This window comes from Chinchilla lanigera, unplaced genomic scaffold, assembly GCF_000276665.1.
Source record: "Chinchilla lanigera isolate Chin_1 unplaced genomic scaffold, ChiLan1.0 scaffold00024, whole genome shotgun sequence".
NCBI classification, from domain to species: domain Eukaryota; kingdom Metazoa; phylum Chordata; class Mammalia; order Rodentia; family Chinchillidae; genus Chinchilla; species Chinchilla lanigera.
In genome coordinates, this window is record NW_004955425.1 from 21,841,955 (window position 1) to 21,860,571 (window position 18,617).

The window sequence follows — 18,617 nt, forward strand, 5'->3', positions numbered from 1 at the left end:
TTCCCAAAAGAGTTACAACACTTCTTTTGGTTCTCTGAGTTTTGCTGCTATTGTTTTTGGTGGCCACATAAGTGCTAACAGAAAGCAATGTTTCCAATTCATAATCTCTTTGAACACCTCAATTTCAAGGTTTCAAACAAAATCTGCCCATGTTTATTGAATGCCAAATAAAATTTTCCCATTTTAAAATGTCTGTTCATCTTTTAAAACTGTAAGACCAATGCAGTAGTGCTCTGTAAGGGAAAAACAACTTGGTACCTATGTAGATTTCTGTTAAAAGTTTACTCCTGCCACAGCTGGCAGGTATCTTTTGTCAAGTATTGAGAGTGGGTGAAGCTGGCTGAAAATTAATTACACGTACGGACAAAGCCAGCCTGAGAACATGGAGAGCTCCTTGAAGCATGTAAACAAGCTATTGCAGCTTGTGAACTGATTGCTGGGTAGAGAGGTTGAGAATGACATCAACCTCTTGAGGGTATAAATAAATGCTCTACCGTTCTTGGGCAGTTCTCCACTCATGAGAGAGAGGACCTCCACCTGACCCAGCTCTTGTCTAGTTTTTTCTCATTCCCATCACCATTTTTCCCTGGGACCACTGAGAGCCCCGAACAAGTTGTGACATTTGGCACCCAAACAGGGACCCCCAGTAGGAAAAAGTGGGCAGTGGAAATGCTTCTCAAGTGTGCAAAACAGGAGAGAAATGAATTGACTGGACTTAGTATTTAGCACAGGAGGGCACTGGTACTGGCACATCAGGTGTAAAGCTTGGAGATATGGTATCTCTAGAGCCAGAAAATATACAGACTTCAGAGAAGCCAAAAAGAAAAAGGTATATTGAATTGCTAGTAGTTAAAAATAGGACAAATAGTGTCTCAAGAATCACAGATGTGTATGTATATAGAAGTGTTTTTCATAGGCCTGACTCCTGCATTTATTGTTCTTTTTTGGATTTTGGTAAGGAGGGGTTTTACAACCATAAAGGATTCTGCTCAGAACACTATGTTAAAATCAAGTCCCGAGGGACAAGGAAGATGGAGCAACAACACCTCCAACAGAGCTTGAGCCCTCTACCCTCACCCAATTTAATAAGGAGTGAAGAGGGACAAAAGGGACCTTTCCCCCACCGAGGGAAGTGTTTTCCCACGAATTTCATTTTTCAATGTCTACCCTGTTACTAAAGTTCAAGCTCTTAATGATCTAAGACAAATAATGTCTTCGGATTTATACAGATATTAGCTTGTCATATGTGTAAAGGGTGGCCTTCACAGAAGCTATCACTCAGGTTATTCATCCACAGTCTGAAGGAAAAGGAAAAAACAAGGTTGTTTGTTTTCATTGCGGGGACGACGGACATTTTGCCTGAAAAGTGCTCTGCTGCACCCAGAAAGGCAGCACAATTATTATTTGTCTCTTCAACAAAACCTTCCAGTCTTTGTACAAAGTGTCAAAGAGGATGTCACTGGGAAAATGAGTATAAATCTAAAACTGATGTGAAAGGTCAACCCATCCCAGAAAACTCCCATTGGGGCCTGCCTTGGTCCCACCAAACAACAGGAGTGTAGATTGGGTGCAGGGAGGGCTCTGCACTCTGGTCCTCCTAAGTGGACTCAACTGGGTTCTTCCAGCCACCCATGCATGTGCAGGACTGGTCCAGCCTCAGCTGTCCACATGTGCCACCAACTACAGGTCTGTGTGCCTGGGGCCAAATAGGAAGGTCATGACTGCCTGGCTCTCGCTGCAGTGTGCACGCCTTGCACATTTCTGGCATGGGAAGTTCAACTGGTGCAAACAGTGCCTATGCTTGGAATCAGAAACACAGACAAAATATTCAGTGGCCAGAACAGGAGGAACAGTAAGTGTGCTCAGGGCCTGGGGAAAAAATGGCTGACACAATGGCTGTGCATTTCCATTCCCTTCTGCCTGGCAAACTGGATCCCAGAAAAATGTTCTGGGCGCCTCAGCCTGCTGGCTGGCCATCCATTATACTAGCAGGTGGCCATGGCTACAGAAGTAGTAACCGCTGTGCCACTTGGGGAGGGAGAGCATGGGCAATGGAGCCCATTATAACAGAGCCCCCGTCAGCAACTTGCCCAACCTTAAGGCGATAAAATGAAAGCTGCAGCCAGAGGCTGTAAAGAGATCTCCAGGTTTTGCCTGTTGTCACTGATTCCGGCTATATGAAAAATTCAATTACTCAAAACGTTCAAATCACCCCAGACTCTTGCATCACTCAATTGGTTAACATTCTTCCTTTGACAAAAATTAATAAAAATTATAAATAAGAAAAAGGGATCCAAGGGCTTGGATCTTTTGACACCTATTAGTTTGAACAGATTAAACAAAACTGCCTCGAGATGAAACTGCCTATTAAAGAAAAAAATATTTAAAGAGCTTTCAGACGTGTGGATGTTTGAGTTATTGCCCAGCCCAGCACCAATGGCTTAAAGTATGGCCTCTGGATGTGGCCACAACCAACCCCACAGGGAATGGGCAATGTTTCTCACCCTAGCATAAGCGTTAAGTTAACCTGGGAGGATGCAAACTGTAACAACTTCATCATGGTTGGGTCACCTTATCAAACAAAGACAAGAAAAGACGTTACAATGAGCTGTTTATTACTGACACTTGCCAAACAGCATCCAACAGCGGTTTTATTTTTTGACATAATGGCTCTTGCCAGTAAGCTACATGGAAGAACATTCCCTCTTGCATCATCCTGATCCTGCAATTGGAGTCTATCTTTTGGATAGATATATATTGTATATCTTGGAGTTTTTACAGGTGGTTAATCCAGCTAGCCAAACTAATATGAATGACCCTTTTCAAGTACATCCCAGAAGTCTGTGTGTCTACTCCTGGACACTGCACTGATCTTTTTATGAGGGATCCTAAAAATGTCCTGATAACTGATTTCTTTGGAAGTGCAAGGAAAGTAAAAATTAGGACAGAGACTATTAGTTTTTGACCGGAGTCAGAAATGACAGAAAGCAGCCACATGTCCTGATGCTTGCTGACGATATCGCCTGCAATCCTAGAAATCCCCAACCAGCTACTGTGTTTAGTCACAAGAACATGGAACTAAATGTGTATGGGGATGACGTAGAATTGGGTTACTGAAGCTCTGAGGTGACTATGAAAAATTTTTTTTATGGGTATTAACTGGGAGAATCCCACCTAGAACTCCCAGGTTAAAACATCTTCCTTCTGATGAGAGAAGCAATATTCTTGTTTATATGACAGGACATGGTGGAAATAGTTTCTTGAGATTTCAAGATTCTAAAGATATTACCAACTTAGAACTTGCAGATGCTTTTGAACACATGTGGCAATTACCATAAACTGTTCAGATCAACTTAAATGATTTTCAGACTTAAAGTATTAATTAACTCTGCCCAGTTTTTGGGCTAACTTCCCTGGTGTTATTGTCATTATCCTTCAGATTAATTCAATTTGCTTTCCTCACACCCTTTTTCTTTCCTTCAAAAATAAGCTCAGTCCCCATAGCAGGGGGCATCTCTGTCTTCAGGGATAGGTCATCTTTGGGTAGGGGAGGTTATGTAACAGCCTCCTCTTCTAGAATACAGGACACAGGTTTATTTTCTGTACAAAAAGACTGACTTACAAGCAGTCATATGGGCCTTACAAGATCATTCATCCACTCCAATTAATCTCTTTTCAGACAGTGCTTATGACTGAGGAGTGATGCGCCACACTGACTGCCACTATACACAGTTCAAGAAGATCTTTTCCATTTACTTCACACTCTCCAATTTGTCATATGGTCACACCATATTCCCTGCTTTATTGGTCATGTACGTTCCTATTCCTTGTTACTTGGGCCTCTTACTGAGGGAAACGCTGCTATAGATAACTTGCTGGCTACTGTCAATGTTATTCCTTCAGATACCATTCAACAGGCTTCTGCTTCTCATGCCACCTTTCATCAAAATGCTGCTGCCTTGCACAGTTTATTTGACCTGGGAACAGGCCCGAGAAATTGTTAAACAGTGTTCCTCATACACATATATATATATAATACCTTCCCTCACCTTCTATAGGGGTCAATCACTAAGGAGAAATGAAAAATTTAAGTATGTTTCAAAATGTCATCATGACTGCCATGCTGCAATGTTGTGTATGGTTTTGATTTCTAAAATTCTGGGTAAAAAATACATAACTTATCTGTTAATATTCTACAGTGATTTAAATATTAGGATATCCATGGTTGTTACAAAACAGTAGTTCCATTTTATGTTCTAAGGTGTTCGGTATTCTGATGAGATAGTAATATTAAGCTTATTGTCTCCATTATAGTGTATATGTATCTTCTGAACATAAAGCACTTCAGCTTTCAGCTCCGAAAATGCCTAAGACAAATTTTACTGGAAAACTTACCTTTTTGAGCTTTAGCTGTTATTTCAAAATATTTGACAGTAAGATCCTGAATAGATAATACAGCCATGTGGGCTTTCCGCTGCCAATCAGCATCTTCTTTTTGCAGACTCTCAATTCTTCGGGGTCCCAGGTAATCATTCTCCATAGATATCTTTGTAGAGAAAATGTGAAAAATAAGTTTATTTCTAAGCTGGGTATGATGGTGCATACCTGTAATGATAGCTACTTGGGAAGTTGAGGCAGGAAGATCATCAAATTTGAGTCAGCTTGGGTACTATAGTGAGACTCTGTCTCAAAAATACAGTTTAAACCAAGGTTGAGCCTCTGATTCTTGACATAGGGGCCAAAACATATGTGAAGACAGCATTTTTAAGAAATAGTATTGGGAAACTTGTATCCATATGCAGAAGTCTGAAACTAGATTGCCAACTCTCACTTTGTTAGGGGAAAAAAAAAAATCAACTCAGAATGGATTAAAGGCCTAAATTTAAGTACTGCAATTCCGAAACTGAATCAGAAAGATCTCTGTGAGGGGCCAACCTGCAGTACATGGTGAGTGCAAAGCCAGCTAGACTACATAGGAAGACTTTGTCTTTAAAGAAACAAAACAACCTAAAAAATATAACTATCGTATGATCTAACTATATCACTCTTTGGAATATATCTGAAGGAATTAAAGTGTGCATAGTATAGAGATAGCTACACATGTTTACTGTGGCACAATTCAAAATAACCAAGATAGGGAATCTGCCCATGTGCCTACCAATGGGTGAATGGATAAAGAAAATGTGCTATATATACACAAAAGAGTATTAGGCCATAAAGAACAAATTATGTCATTGCAGGAGTATATATGGAAATGAAGATCACTGTATTAAGAAAGACAGACATTTACAGTGTGTATCACCTGTTTTCCTTAACATAGAATAGGGTGGGGAAAGAAAGTATGAGATGAAAGGAGGGAAAAGGGTTGAGAGGGGGCAGGTAAGTAGTTATAGCAGTTTTGTTCTTTTATTCATCCCCCAAACATTTACTGAATGTTTATGTGCCAGGCATTAAGCTTGATGCTAAAATAAAGACTACTACTTGTTTTACGCCCTATTCTGGGGAAGCTACTGATTTGAAAACAAGTGAATTAACGAGCTTATTTAACACAAATCTATTTTTTGTCCCCCCCTTATCTCCTATTCCCCCATCCCACTCAATATATACACAAAGAAAATATACCAAAATGTTAAGCACGATTACTTTGGAGTACTGAGATAGTAAACAATTTCTTATATTATTTATATTCTCAGAACATGAATTATTTATGCAATAAAGTTAATTAAAATGACATTAAATAAATGAAATGCCGAAAACTCAGAGTTTAAGATTCATAACATAAGTGGGTCATGGTGGCCCATGTCTGTAATCCCAGCACTCACAAGGCTAAGGCAGGAGGAACGCTGCCAAGTTTGAGGCCAGCCTGGGTTATGTAGTGAGTCCAAGGCCAGCCTGAACTGCATTGCGAGGCCCTGTCTCCACAAACAAACAAACAAAAAAAAAAAAAAAAAAAAAAGGTTGATAATATATAAAAATCAGTCTATCTGCACCCTGAAAAAAGACTCTGGATAAAAATACCTTTTTTGGCCTTGTGTTTGTGCTCAAACCCAGGACCCTATACATACCACACAAGTGCTCTAACATTGAGCTACAACCCTAGGCCCTCTTCATTAAAGAAACAGAGAAGAGGCTGGGCCTGGCAACACACACCTGTAATCCCAGCATTCTGGGAGGCTGAGACAGGCAGTATAGATCAGTCTGTGCAATTCAGCAAGATAGCAAGCCCCAGTTTCAACACAAAAAATAACAAAGGAGCCAGCCATAGTGGCACAGGCCTTTGGTCCAAGCACTTGGGAGGCTAAGGCAGGAGGATTGCCACCAGTCTGAGGCCAACCTGGGGTACCTAGTACACTCATGACCATCCTGAACTACACAATCAGACCCTGTCTCAAAAACAAACACACAAAACAAAACAAAGGGATTGGGGATACAACTCAGTGAGATGGCACTGGGTTCAGTCCCCAGTACAATGTGTGTGTGTGTGTGTGTTGTGGGGGAGGGGAAGTTAAAGAAAGTCTTAAGAATAAGCCTCATGACAGCCCTGAGGAATTCCTATAGAAACCAAGACAGAATAAAGAGAATCTAAGACCCAGCAGGACTAGAGGGAGGAGAAACTTCCCTTGCCACTTTGCAGCACTCGTTGGTATGTGTGGTGACTGACGTCCATGGACCTAACAGCATGAACATCACTGACCTTGGCAACACTGTTCTGGGGTGATAGGCAACTCTCCTGCCTGGTCATTTCCATCACATTTCCCAGTGTCAACTCAGTTACTGATTCATGAAAGTTCCTGGACTTTCCACAGGAAGTTCTTCATGCACTCCCTGCACCTTTCCTTCATAGCATTTGTCACAAATATACTTTGCATTATTTTGTGAACTTGTAAATACTGACTGCTTCTCTTCAGTGAAAAGGCTGGTTTGTTTTCCACTAACACACTGCCTGGCATAAACAGGAAATTATAAAATATTTCCTGAATGACTGAAATAAATTTTGAAAACTCACTTCCATATACTTTTGTACTGCACAGAAAAATAATATAAAATATACACATAAAAATGCTCTTCTGAGACATTATGTGGAGGGATAGAGAGAAAAGGGTAGATCTGGGAGAAAATATAGGCTTACAGGTGGGCCTTTTTAACAATTTCTTTTGTTTTGGGGTCTTTGGGGTCCTATCTTAGTGGATATGCTGCAGCAGGGTTATGGGGATAGGAAAGAAGTATCAAAAAAAAAAAAAAAAAAAAAAAAAGGAAGCATCCAGCAGAGGCAGAATCTAAAGCTGCAAGAAAGAGACAGGGTGAGGGGCTGGGGATTTAGCTCAGTGGCACAGTGCCTGCCTGGCAAGCGCAAGGTCGTGTGTTCGATTCCCAGTACCTGGGGGGAAAAAAAAAAAAAAAAAAAAAGGAAGAGACAGGGTTAACTGGAGTAAGGAAGTCCCTAAGAAAATACCTTCAAACAGCAATAACCAGAGATGTTCACAGTGCCAAGTTGTTTGACATAAAGGGAAAACACTGAGCACAGAAATCTAAGTTATATCCAATATTCTGCTAAAATACAATCTGATACAATAATACTCATGAAGTTTTTGATAAGAAATTATGCTATAATACAAGGTGGAGACAAGTCAAAATCACAGATATGATTTTAATGTAATTACATAAAAGATTTCCAGAAAAAATATCACAGAAAAAGAATAATTTTATCTCTTGAGTTCACAAGTCATACCATCTATAAAGGCTGAAAGCATATTACCCCAGGAGTTTCCTGTTTCTCCTCAAGCAAACAATGAGCTCATGTTTTCGTATATAAGGCCCTGCAAGAGGTAAAACTATGCATTACCTCTTTTTTCCAGGGTACAGGGCAGGGAGGGGAAGTGCAGATAAAATCAGAGCCTAAAGTCTCCATCAATAGTTAGAAAATGGAATTATATGAATCCTACATCTGTGACTATAAATACAGTGCCAAACAAAGAAAATTAAGGCAGGTGGGGGTCTGGGTCCTTGACAGCCAATTCTCTACTCATGTAGGCTGGGATTTTTACTGTTATTGCTTTTATTTTAAAATTCTCACAAGATCTCCAACTTCAATAGTCAAATATAAATATGCACTGGATTTGGCTGATTCCTTTTCTCCCTTTTAGATTTTAACCATGCCTAACAACTTGTATAATTTGAAGGCAGATATCACCTAGTAAGGTGCATTGAGGGTACAAATGTGTAAAAATGTTGTCTTAAAAAATTTATAATGTAAGTGGGGGAGGCAGGAGAGAAATGTGAGATGCAGAAATCTTTTGAAAGATTAGAAGAAACAACTCTGCTACTTACAGTGAGAGTCTGATAAATTACTTGATTGTTCATTTAAAACACTGATGTTAACCTATTTGTTCAGTGCTAGTAAGATGACGAAGTATGCCTCTGGCTAAAAAAAAAGGTATCTTAAGTCCACTGAAACAAAAAAGTATATAAGAAAGATCACATTTAGTTGTTCAGAACAAGACAGACTAGACTGAGGTTCGTAATTGGAGATGGTTTTGAAGAAGGAGTAAGACTTGACAGGTACCTATGGAGAATGTGGGGCTAGAAGTCTCCAAAAAGCCACAGGGGAGGGAAGGAGCAACGTGAGCCAAAAAGTCTGGAGGTAGGTGAGTGCAGTGCAGGTTAAGGAAGGCCACCCAGACTCAAGCTCAAGTGAAACAGATACAAGCGAGGGGAGATAAGATGAGAAAATGGGTTCTGAGTACTCTGAGGCAGTCTTCAAATGTCAGGGAGAACAGTGATACAGACACTCATTTAATGATTACACGCTTCCTGCAACTAGGTTATTATTAATTGAACTGTTCATTAAATGAGGAATTATAAAACTAGGAGGTATGCTAGACATTGTGAAACAAAAGGAAAATGCTCAAAAGTAAGGGCAACTAGGGTGTGGGAAAAGACAAGGGAAAGAAGGGGAAATTACGTAAGTATGTATATACAGGATCGCTAATATAGTTGTACTACTGTCTTCTATTGCTCTACAGAAAGGAACAGATAATGATTACTTGTTTGATCAATCTTGTATACGTCTATTTGTTTTCTTGAGAAACCACTTTGAAGATATCAATAAGTAATACAACCATTGTTAATTTCCTACAACTTTGTCCGTAACTCTGTTTTGTTTGTATTGTTCTTATGTTATTTTGTAAATGGATGTCTGTTTATTAATATGTTTTCCTTCTTTTATTTCTTAAAATAAAAAATAAAATGAGGAATTATATATAGTATGTACAATATTAAAAACAAAGAAATGGTCAAGGAAAACTGCAACTTGATGACTTTGCTTTTATTTGTGTAACTCTTACATACAGTACTGTAAAGTATAACAGAACATAAAGCTATAAACTATATAATACAATCCCCCAAAATTACAGCACTGTATAAACAAAGTGTACTGTACAAAAAAGACACTGAGGCTCTATGACAATGAACAGAAATGTACCAAAAAAAAGAGATGGGTTTTAAGTCCATATGGTAGGTTAAACAGGTAGGTCATTTTTTTGTTTTGTACCCGGAATCGAATTCTTTGGGACCTCATGCTTGCCAGGAAGGTGCTATGTCGCTGAGCTACACCCCTGCCACTACAGGTAGGTCATTAAATAAGGAATATCTGTACTTTGACAGACAACAGGAAACCAGTATGATGTTCCCAACAATAAGTGATATATTTAGAACTATCTTAGATGTAGGATTCTGAGAACTTCTCTGGTATAACAAGATCAAAACTTGTTCTTCCTTTTGTTATAATTACCTCTGAATTAAAAACACGTTTAAAAGTGTAAGAGTAGCCCTTACAAGGATGGAATAGAAGTTTAATAATTCTTCAAGCCAAAATTTTAACTTCTAAAGGAGTTATGATAAAAGTCTTTCTCAATGAACTGAAACTGTATCTTTTATTCACAGTGTAAAAGAAGGAGAAATGGGCCAGGCACGGTGGTGCATGCCTATAACCCCAGCACTTCAGAGGCTGAGGAAGGAGGATCACTGTGAGTTCGAAGCCTGCCTAGGCTACAAAATGAGTTCAAGAACAAACAAACAAACAAAAACAATAGGCTGAACAAAATAGTAAAACCCTGTCTCAAAAAGGAAAAAAAAAAGGAGAAATGGAAATAGCTTGTATTATGTCAGGATCCCTCAACAATTACTTGCAATCAACTTGTACTTCACTACCTTCACACATCCAAATGCACAGAACTGAAGCACTAAGGGTGTTCTTCCTTTAAGCTGTTCTTCAAACTCAGCAGCTGGAACATCTATCAAGTCTCCTGGAGCTACCTGCATTCTTGTCCATCACCCCCAAGTTCTGCCTTGTCATGCTGGGGCTTGGGATGTGCAAACCCTGTTTTGCCACCTGAAGGGCTGAAGGAAGAAATGTGGTTTTCTTTCTGGGACCCTTGACTTTGCTGTTTGTGCATCATCCCAGACTCCTCCTCAGCCAGCAGCAGCAGTTCCCTCCCAAGCAATACAATCCAGTTTGAAGTTTTTTCAACACTCACCTCAAGGTACATCTCTCACCCTCTATGGTAAACCAGCACTACCACACAAGCGCCCTGTCCCCAGGGATCAGGATCTCTCCACTGAAGGCATGAGGGGCACAACGTTCTTTCCAGCAGAGGGCAGCTCCACAATCCTGCCCTCTGTATTCAGACTACAAGAATTCCAACCTTTTCTCTGCAGGGAGTGACTGAAATTGGAAACTGCCCTCATATTGAGGGGTAGGTGGGACAAACCCTATCCAAGAACAAAGAGGGCCTGAGGCAAGCCACATGAACAAGCTGCTTCTGTCCAGAGAACACCGAACCCCCAGACAATCCAGGCAATGTGTTGCTAGGCAAAGGGGGTGTCTCATGACACCAACATGACAAACATATAAATAAACATGCAATGGTGGTTCAGGAAGAGAAGGCTTTCTCTTATCTCTATTTCTCCATCCTCTTGCTGTCCTTCCCCCAGGGAACTTCAAGAGCCCTGCAGGCTTCGCTGGGACTGGAGTAAGAAGAAGTATTGGGTGAGGGGACACTTCTCACTGTGTGCATGAAAGGGGGAGAAGCACACTGATAGTATCAATAATGATCACAGACAAGTATTGAGGTTCCTTTTTTTTTTTTTGGTTTTTCTCCGGTACCAGGAACCGAACTCACGACCTTGCGCTTGCCAGGCAGGCGCTTTGCTGCTGAGCTAAATCCCCAGTCCACAGACAAGTATTGATATTGAAATCATTAGGTGTAAAACAAGGGGCAAACAGGTTCTCAGGAACCAGGTGTATATAGAAATGCTCGTTGGATCATTGATTCCTGTGTTTAGTTTCTTTTTGTGGACTTATGGAGTGTCTTAATGGTTGCAAACTTGTTGAGATGACCACAAAGGGTGTGGTTTGAAGTACTATTTTAAAATCAAGTCCCTAGTGGGAAGAAAAACGGTGGAAAAACAGCCACACCAATAACCTTAACGGAGCCACAAGGGACAATTCCTGCCTTCTCAGTTCAGGGAAATTTTGCTGCATCACAGGCTGAAATTTCTACCCTTCATAAAATAGAGTCATCCTTTAAGTTAACTACTCAACAACTGGCCTTTGAAAATACAAACAAATGGTGTAAAGAGGCTTTCAGAGCCCATAAAAATGGCTGAGATGATTCAAATTTGTGCAGATACTGGCCCTTCATATGTACAAGGCAACAACTATCACTCGGGTTACTCATCCACAGCCTAGAAGAAAGAAAAAACAAAACAAAGTTACTTGTTTCAGCTGCAGGGGCAAGGGACATTTTGCCTGAGATTGCTCTGCTGCACCTGTAAGGGTAGCACGGCCAGTATCTGTCCCTTCAACAAAGGTATCTCCCTTCTGGTATCTGTCCAAAGTGTCGACAAGGGAATTGCTGGGAAAATGAGTGTAAATTCAAAACTGATGTGGAAGGCCCACCTATTCCAGGAAACTTCCAGTGGGGCTTGCCACAGCCGTGACAAACAGTAGGGGGTGCTACAGCTCAGACAGCTTCCCTGAGACAGTATAGCCCTTCTCAGCATGGCAGGCTCCTAGTGGTTGAGGGGTAGCATGGTCCTGATTTGTGGTTTGCTGATTTTCATATAAAAAATATTCTCACACTAGACAATTTCAAATAACTAATACAACAACCACCAACCTATAAAACTTATGAAAATTCAACATATGGCTTTCACAAGCTGGTAATAGGCTGGCTCCAGCATCTCACTATCTCACTATGGCTCTGTAGTAAGTCTTGATATCCGGTAGTGCGAATTCTCAAACTCTGTTGTTTTTCAAAATTGTTTAGGGCTATTTGCTTCAAACTCATGATCAATATAACTCTATATTTATTCAGGTCTTTTTTGCTTTCTTATGTCAATTTTTTCAGTTTCCAACATGCTGACACTGCACATATTTTATTAGTTGTATATGTAACTGTTGTATGTTTTTTTGTGCCATTATAAATCTTTTATAAACTCCTGCAAAAAGAAAAAATGGTGGTAATGACTGCTGTGTCTCCTGGGAAGTAGGGGTGCCAGCCATGCAGCCTATCCCTGGCAGCAAGGTGGGCACTAACCCCTCCTCTGGTCACTGCCACCAAAGTGTCAGGGCCAAAGGGCAAGGCCAAAGGCAAACAGTTCTTCCCTCAGTCTGACAAGCCACTGCCAGCAGGGTAGCTCATCCACAGCCTTGAGCTGGCAGGAACCACAGCCGGAGGTAGGAGCATTCATCAAGAGCCCCAGGATCCTAATTACAAAATACAGGGGTTTTCTTCTTTTTTTTTTTCTACACTTAAGACTGACAATGGCCCAGTGTATATAAATGCTGCCTTCCAAATGTTTGTAAAATTTTTCATATTTCCTTCACTATGGAAATTCCTTATATTCCTCAAGGTCTAGAAATTGTTAAACATGCTCACCATATGCTCAAAATTCAATTACAAAAACAAAAGAAGAATCCTTCCCTACACAATTTACACATCATAAAAGACTACACTTGGTAGTACATACTATTTTTTTTTGAGACAGGGTCTTGCTATGTAGTTCAGGCTGGTCTTGAACTCACTTTGAAGCCCAGGCTGGCCTCGAACTTGCAATGATCCTCCTGCCTCAGCCTCCCAAGTGCTGGAATTACAGGCATGCACCACCACGCCTGGCAATATATACTATTAACATTTTAAATCCTACTAGGAATGGAACTACAGTGGCAGAAAGATGATTCAATCAGGTAAAAGGAAAAAAAAGCTAGGAAGGGTCCTTTGGGAAGATCTTCATACTGGACAATGGAAGGGACCCAGCCCAATACTCATATGGGGTTGAGGGTTATGCTTATGTTTTTGCAGAGTGTGCTGAATGGCCTGTCTGGGTGTCAGAGCATGCTGTCTGCTGTATTATGGATGTAGGTCCGGAGAAGGAGCTGAATACACCTTTCAAAAAGCTAATGCTCAGTCCCTGGGACAGTGATGCCCCAGAGACTGCTCCACAGCCGACACGCAAGGATGGGGATAGACCCGACCTGGGGTCAACTGAAGGAATTGACCAGGATGCGTAGGAGACAATAACCACAAATGGGAATCACAGGTCTGGAGTATACAGAGATAACTGACCTGAAAGTTGCCAGTATTTTTAAGGCAAAATGAAATACAAAAGTAAGTATTAATTATAGATAAAAGATTCTGTTCTTTCTAAATTCTTCTTGTAAGAGATCTCTAATTGACCTACAAAAAAAATCTGAGTAGTCTATTTCTTTTTTTTTTTTTGTCTTTTTGAGACAGGGTCTCACTATATGGTTCACACTGGCCTTGAGCTCACTTTGTAGCCCAGGCTGGCCTCGAATTCCCAGTGATCCTCCTGCCTCAGCCTCCCGAGTGCTGGGATTACAGGTGTGCGCCACAATGCCTGGCTGAGTAATCTATTTCTAATTACAAACTTCTAAAAATTGTAAAGGGTTATTATAATTTAATTTGGCCAAAAATGTATCTGAGTGAACTCTGGTGTTCTAGGCAAACTGTTTGTCAGTCTGCCTACGTACCTGTTTGTCTGTTTGCACAATGTGTTAAGCTGTGTACTTGATTGTTTGTCTACTTGTCCAATAAGTTAACAGCTGTTTTTTTGAGCTCAATTTTTTCTTTTTCTTTCACATTTTTGGATCATTTGTTCATAATTTAATTAGGTTTACATATTTAAAAAGCATGCTTCTTCCTGGGTTGCCAGCTGGTCAAAATGATATCAAATTTGGTTTTCTCATAGGTCATCAAAAAATTAAGATAATTAAACAAAAATTCCTTAGGCTGGGGAGAGGTTACTGGTCAAGGTTCCCTTTGGTGAATAAAGGAACAGCTGCTTGGGAAAAATCCCAGCCTCTGTTCATTAAAAGGAAGCCCCAGTCATCTCCCAAAGCCATACAAGAGACACCCCAATAAATGTTATTAAAATATATTATTATTTTTTAAAAAATATATTATTGTAATATGTTTACATTGCTCATTTGTCAAAGGATTAAGTTTTCTAGACCATAAGATTTTTGATTTAGGGGCTGGGGATTTAGCTCAGCGGCAAAGCGCCTGCCTAGCAAGCGCAAGGTCGTGAGTTCGGTTCCCGGTACCGGAGAAAAACCAAAAAAAAAAAAAAAAAAAAAAAAGATTTTTGATTTAAAGATGCTCTGGTACAAAGGTTTTCATATGGCTATGACAACTGTCATTAACCTCATGATGTATTAAATATATTCATGCCTCCAGATGTATACAGGTCCTCCAAAATGTAAAACAGGGATTATTTATGGTGATACTTTTCTTTCAGATTCAAAAATGTGCCTTTAAGAAAAACTTATATGAAAGGACAACAAGTTTGGTAAAAGTTTCTTATGTATTAGAGATGATTAAAAGGGTTATACTACCCAAAATAGAAATTTAAGTATGTTACAAAAATGTCATCATGATTGTCATCCTGCAATATTATGTATGGCTTTTGATTTCTAATTTTCTGTGTAAAATATGTAACCACTAATATTCTATAGGGATTCAAATATTAGACTATCCATGGTGTTAGAAAATAACAGTTCTACTTCATGTTCTAAGGTGCTTGATTAGATAACATAATAATATAAAGCTTACTGCCTTTCATTACAATGTAATGTCATTAACCTACCTTCTAGATGTTCAACAACTGAGGTTTGGAGGCCAAAAAGTAGAAAGATAGATGGCCTAGGAGGGCAGCCAATATTTCGCCCCAGCCCTCCAAGGTCAATGAGGAGCCAGGACATAAAAGAACCTCTGCTGCAACATCCTATAACTCGGTGAGTCCTTGGTCTTCTGACCAAGATGATTATGGGACGACAGAGGAAAGTGATATACAGTGTTCCTGGGAAAGTCACCAAGGGGAAAAAAATCCCAAGCTTTCACAGAAATCAACTTGGTCAACCAATGACCATGACTCATCCAAATGGCTGACAAAGAAGAACTAAGAGGTGCTATACAAGGTTCCAAGGTAATTTCTGAGGAGACTTAACTGACCTTGAGAGATAACAAAAAATTATTTAATGATACAGATCTCCCTTTGACTTGGTCTTGAACATCCAGCAGAAAAGTATAACTACAAGAAAGAAAACTGTCTGTAGAAGTACTCCAAACACAGCAGCTCCAACTTCAATTGACCATCCATCACTTGCAACTATAAAATAGAAAATGGGGAGATGTACAGCAGCTGAAGCTGGAAAGTGATCTCATGTGCAGGGGCAAGGCAAGCCCTGTCCAAGAACAAACAGTACCCAAGGCAAGCCATGTGAACAAGCTGCTTCAGTCCATAGAACACCAAGCACCCACACAATCCAAGAAATTGGTTGCTAGGCAAAGGGGGTGTCATGTGACACCGATCTGACAAACATAAATAAACGTGCTAGGTGGCTGAGCAGTTCCTTTCCTCCCATCAGGAAAAAGGCTCCACCTGACCTCCGCTTTGTCTCTTATCTTTATTTCTCCATCCTCTCACTGTCCTTCCCCCAGGAACTTCCAGTGCCTCTCCAGCTGTTGCATTTCTGTTTCCCTATCCCTAAAATGGTGGCTCTTTTATAACTGCTTCCTCTGAGGTAAATTAAAATATTTTCTTGCCTTCTTAATTATGTGGTTCACCTTGTATGTTGTTATCACATCTTTATGATACAGGCTGGCCCTCTGTTGATATAAGTAATTTGCTGGGTATGGTGAGGCACACCTATTATCCCTTGGGAGGCTATGGCATAAAAATCAGAGCAAATTCAAGGCCAGCCTGGGTTACACAGTGAGATCCTGCCACCCCAACAACAACAAAACCAAAAGTAAGTAGTTTGATTTTTCTTCTCAGACCCTAATAAACTATGGAATACAAATTTAATAAATAGAATGCTCAAATTTTTAAAATACTCAGAATATTAGGACAGAAATCATTTTCACTTGCATGATTAAATATTGTACCCATAATCAACAGAAAAGGAAAAAAAATACTGAAGAGTGAAAATTTACATTTGGCTTTTTGGGGCAGGAAATGTTTTTTTAAAAATCCTGTGGCAATTATTTGAAAATAACTATCCATTACTAGTGGATCAATATTCTCACAAATACACAGAACACAGCACGCTTCTATGCTTTCTTTTCCTGTGCTGTTTTTTAACTGTATTTTTCAACTTAGCAATAATGTTGCAGCCAACTGTTAAAAATCTTGTTTAATAGTTTATAGTACCTAAGGATGTTAAGCAATGGTACTCAAATTCTTTTCCTAACTTGGCAAATTTAAAGATGTACAGCACTCGTCAGCTGAATCATGTGCTAAAACTCATGACACCTCTGTTTTGAGTTTCTGGGCTAGAAAGAAAACAGTGCCTGTTTTTAACATGGAAAAAAGTATGTGTCAGTTTAGGTAGCTAGGAGAGTGAAACTAGTTTATAAACACAAATTTTCTGATGTGGTTATTATTTATTATAAAGTATATCACTTGCTAGGATACTGGGTTTTATATGAGGAACAAGTTATTTCTATCTGCAGTGAGATTCAAGAGGAGGAAACCTAACTTGTTAAGATAAATTGTGAATATATAGAACCCACAATGTCAATTCCCCAGGCCTAGAGTTACCTGAAGGTAACTCTTCAATGACAAGCAAATCTTGAGTTTCTTGATCTTCAGGCAAACGTATAAAATGATGTATTTTTTAAGATTAGTGAGCTCGAAAGCCAGGAGGCTGAGGTAGGAGGACTGCTGTGAGGTCAAGAACAACCTGGGCTACATAGTGAGTTCAAGACAACCTGAACTATATAGTGACCCTGTCTCAAAAAAAAAGGGTGAGCTGGGCATGATGTGTGCCTATGACCTCAGCTATTGAGAAGGCTAAGGAAGAAAGATCAAGAGTTCTAGGCCAGCCTGGGCACTATAATGAGACCTCAGCCCCTTCCTCCTTCCAAAAATGAGGGGGCTGGAGTTGTGCCTCAGTGGTATTTACCTACCACACGTAAGGTCCTGAGTTTGATCCCCAGTCCTACAACAAAATGTGAGAGAAATGTAAAAGTAAACAACCTAAAGAAAATACAACTCGGGTAAGAAGAAAGTCTTAAAACATACAGGGCTGGCATGATGTAACTGTGAACTGTACCTCACACAAAAGTGTCTGACCACAGGCTGGAGGACAGCCTGCATCCAGGATCTGCTTGCCATGCCATGTGTATCTCTGCATCTGTCCCACAGGGCTCCTTTCTAACTGTGTCTGGTAGGCAGGGGATGGGCACATTTTTTCTATTTCAGACAAGACATTTACAGACTTGGTATCAGACCGTGGGTCCTGGGGGAGTTTTTTCGAGGTTCTTGGTGCCCTGGCCAAGACACACAGAAAAGGCAGTGGGGGTGTACATTTACTGAAGGTGAAAAGAAGTGCATTCTACAGGGTTTGCAGCTCCTCATAGACAAGCCTCTCAAACATGGCCTTCTGCAGCACTGTCAGTCCCTTGGCAACCTCCTACTCTCCTCACAATAAAACCTTAAGGAGAACATCTGATGGTACACAACCTCTACCTCATTAATGAGGCTGTAATTCCCTCCCACCCTTAGTACTTGACCCCAAATTCCAAGAGACACACATTGGTTCTCAGATGCTTTCTTTTCTATTCCTTTCTATACAGACTCCCAATTCCTGTTTGCCTCTGAATGAGAAAATGCCATTTCAAAGAAAAAACAATATACTTGGGCAGTTCTCCTGCAGGATTTAAAGTTAGCTCCCCTTTTTGCTTGAACACTGGGACAGCATTTAAGAAACCTATAGTTTACACAGGGGACCACTGTGTACGTGATTTTTTTTTTTAAATTTTAGAAATAAAAGGAAAATACTAACAGACAACATTTTACAAAATAGCAAAGGATCAGCACAGACAGTACAGAGTTACAAACAGACTGGTAGGGAATTAACAATGCTTGTTGTATTACATATTGATATCTTCAAAGTAGTTTCTCATGAAAACAGATATAGACATACAAAGCTGATCAACCAAGGCCTCACTGACAGTTTCTTTCAGCAAGGAAATACAAGACAGTAAAACAGCCGTGTTAACTATCCTGCATATACATACATACAAACTTTC

General features: G+C 40.0%; 1 protein-coding gene across 1 annotated transcript in view; it reads right to left on the reverse strand.

Annotated features, from left to right (window-relative positions):
- Window positions 1-18,617, reverse strand: part of Jmy (junction mediating and regulatory protein, p53 cofactor) — a gene marked incomplete at its 5' end in the record, with an annotated part of 102,777 nt that overhangs the window by 41,842 nt on the left and 42,318 nt on the right. The window contains 1 exon segment of the mRNA XM_013514877.1: window positions 4,396-4,546. Within this exon segment, the coding sequence (XP_013370331.1) occupies window positions 4,396-4,546 (151 nt within the window).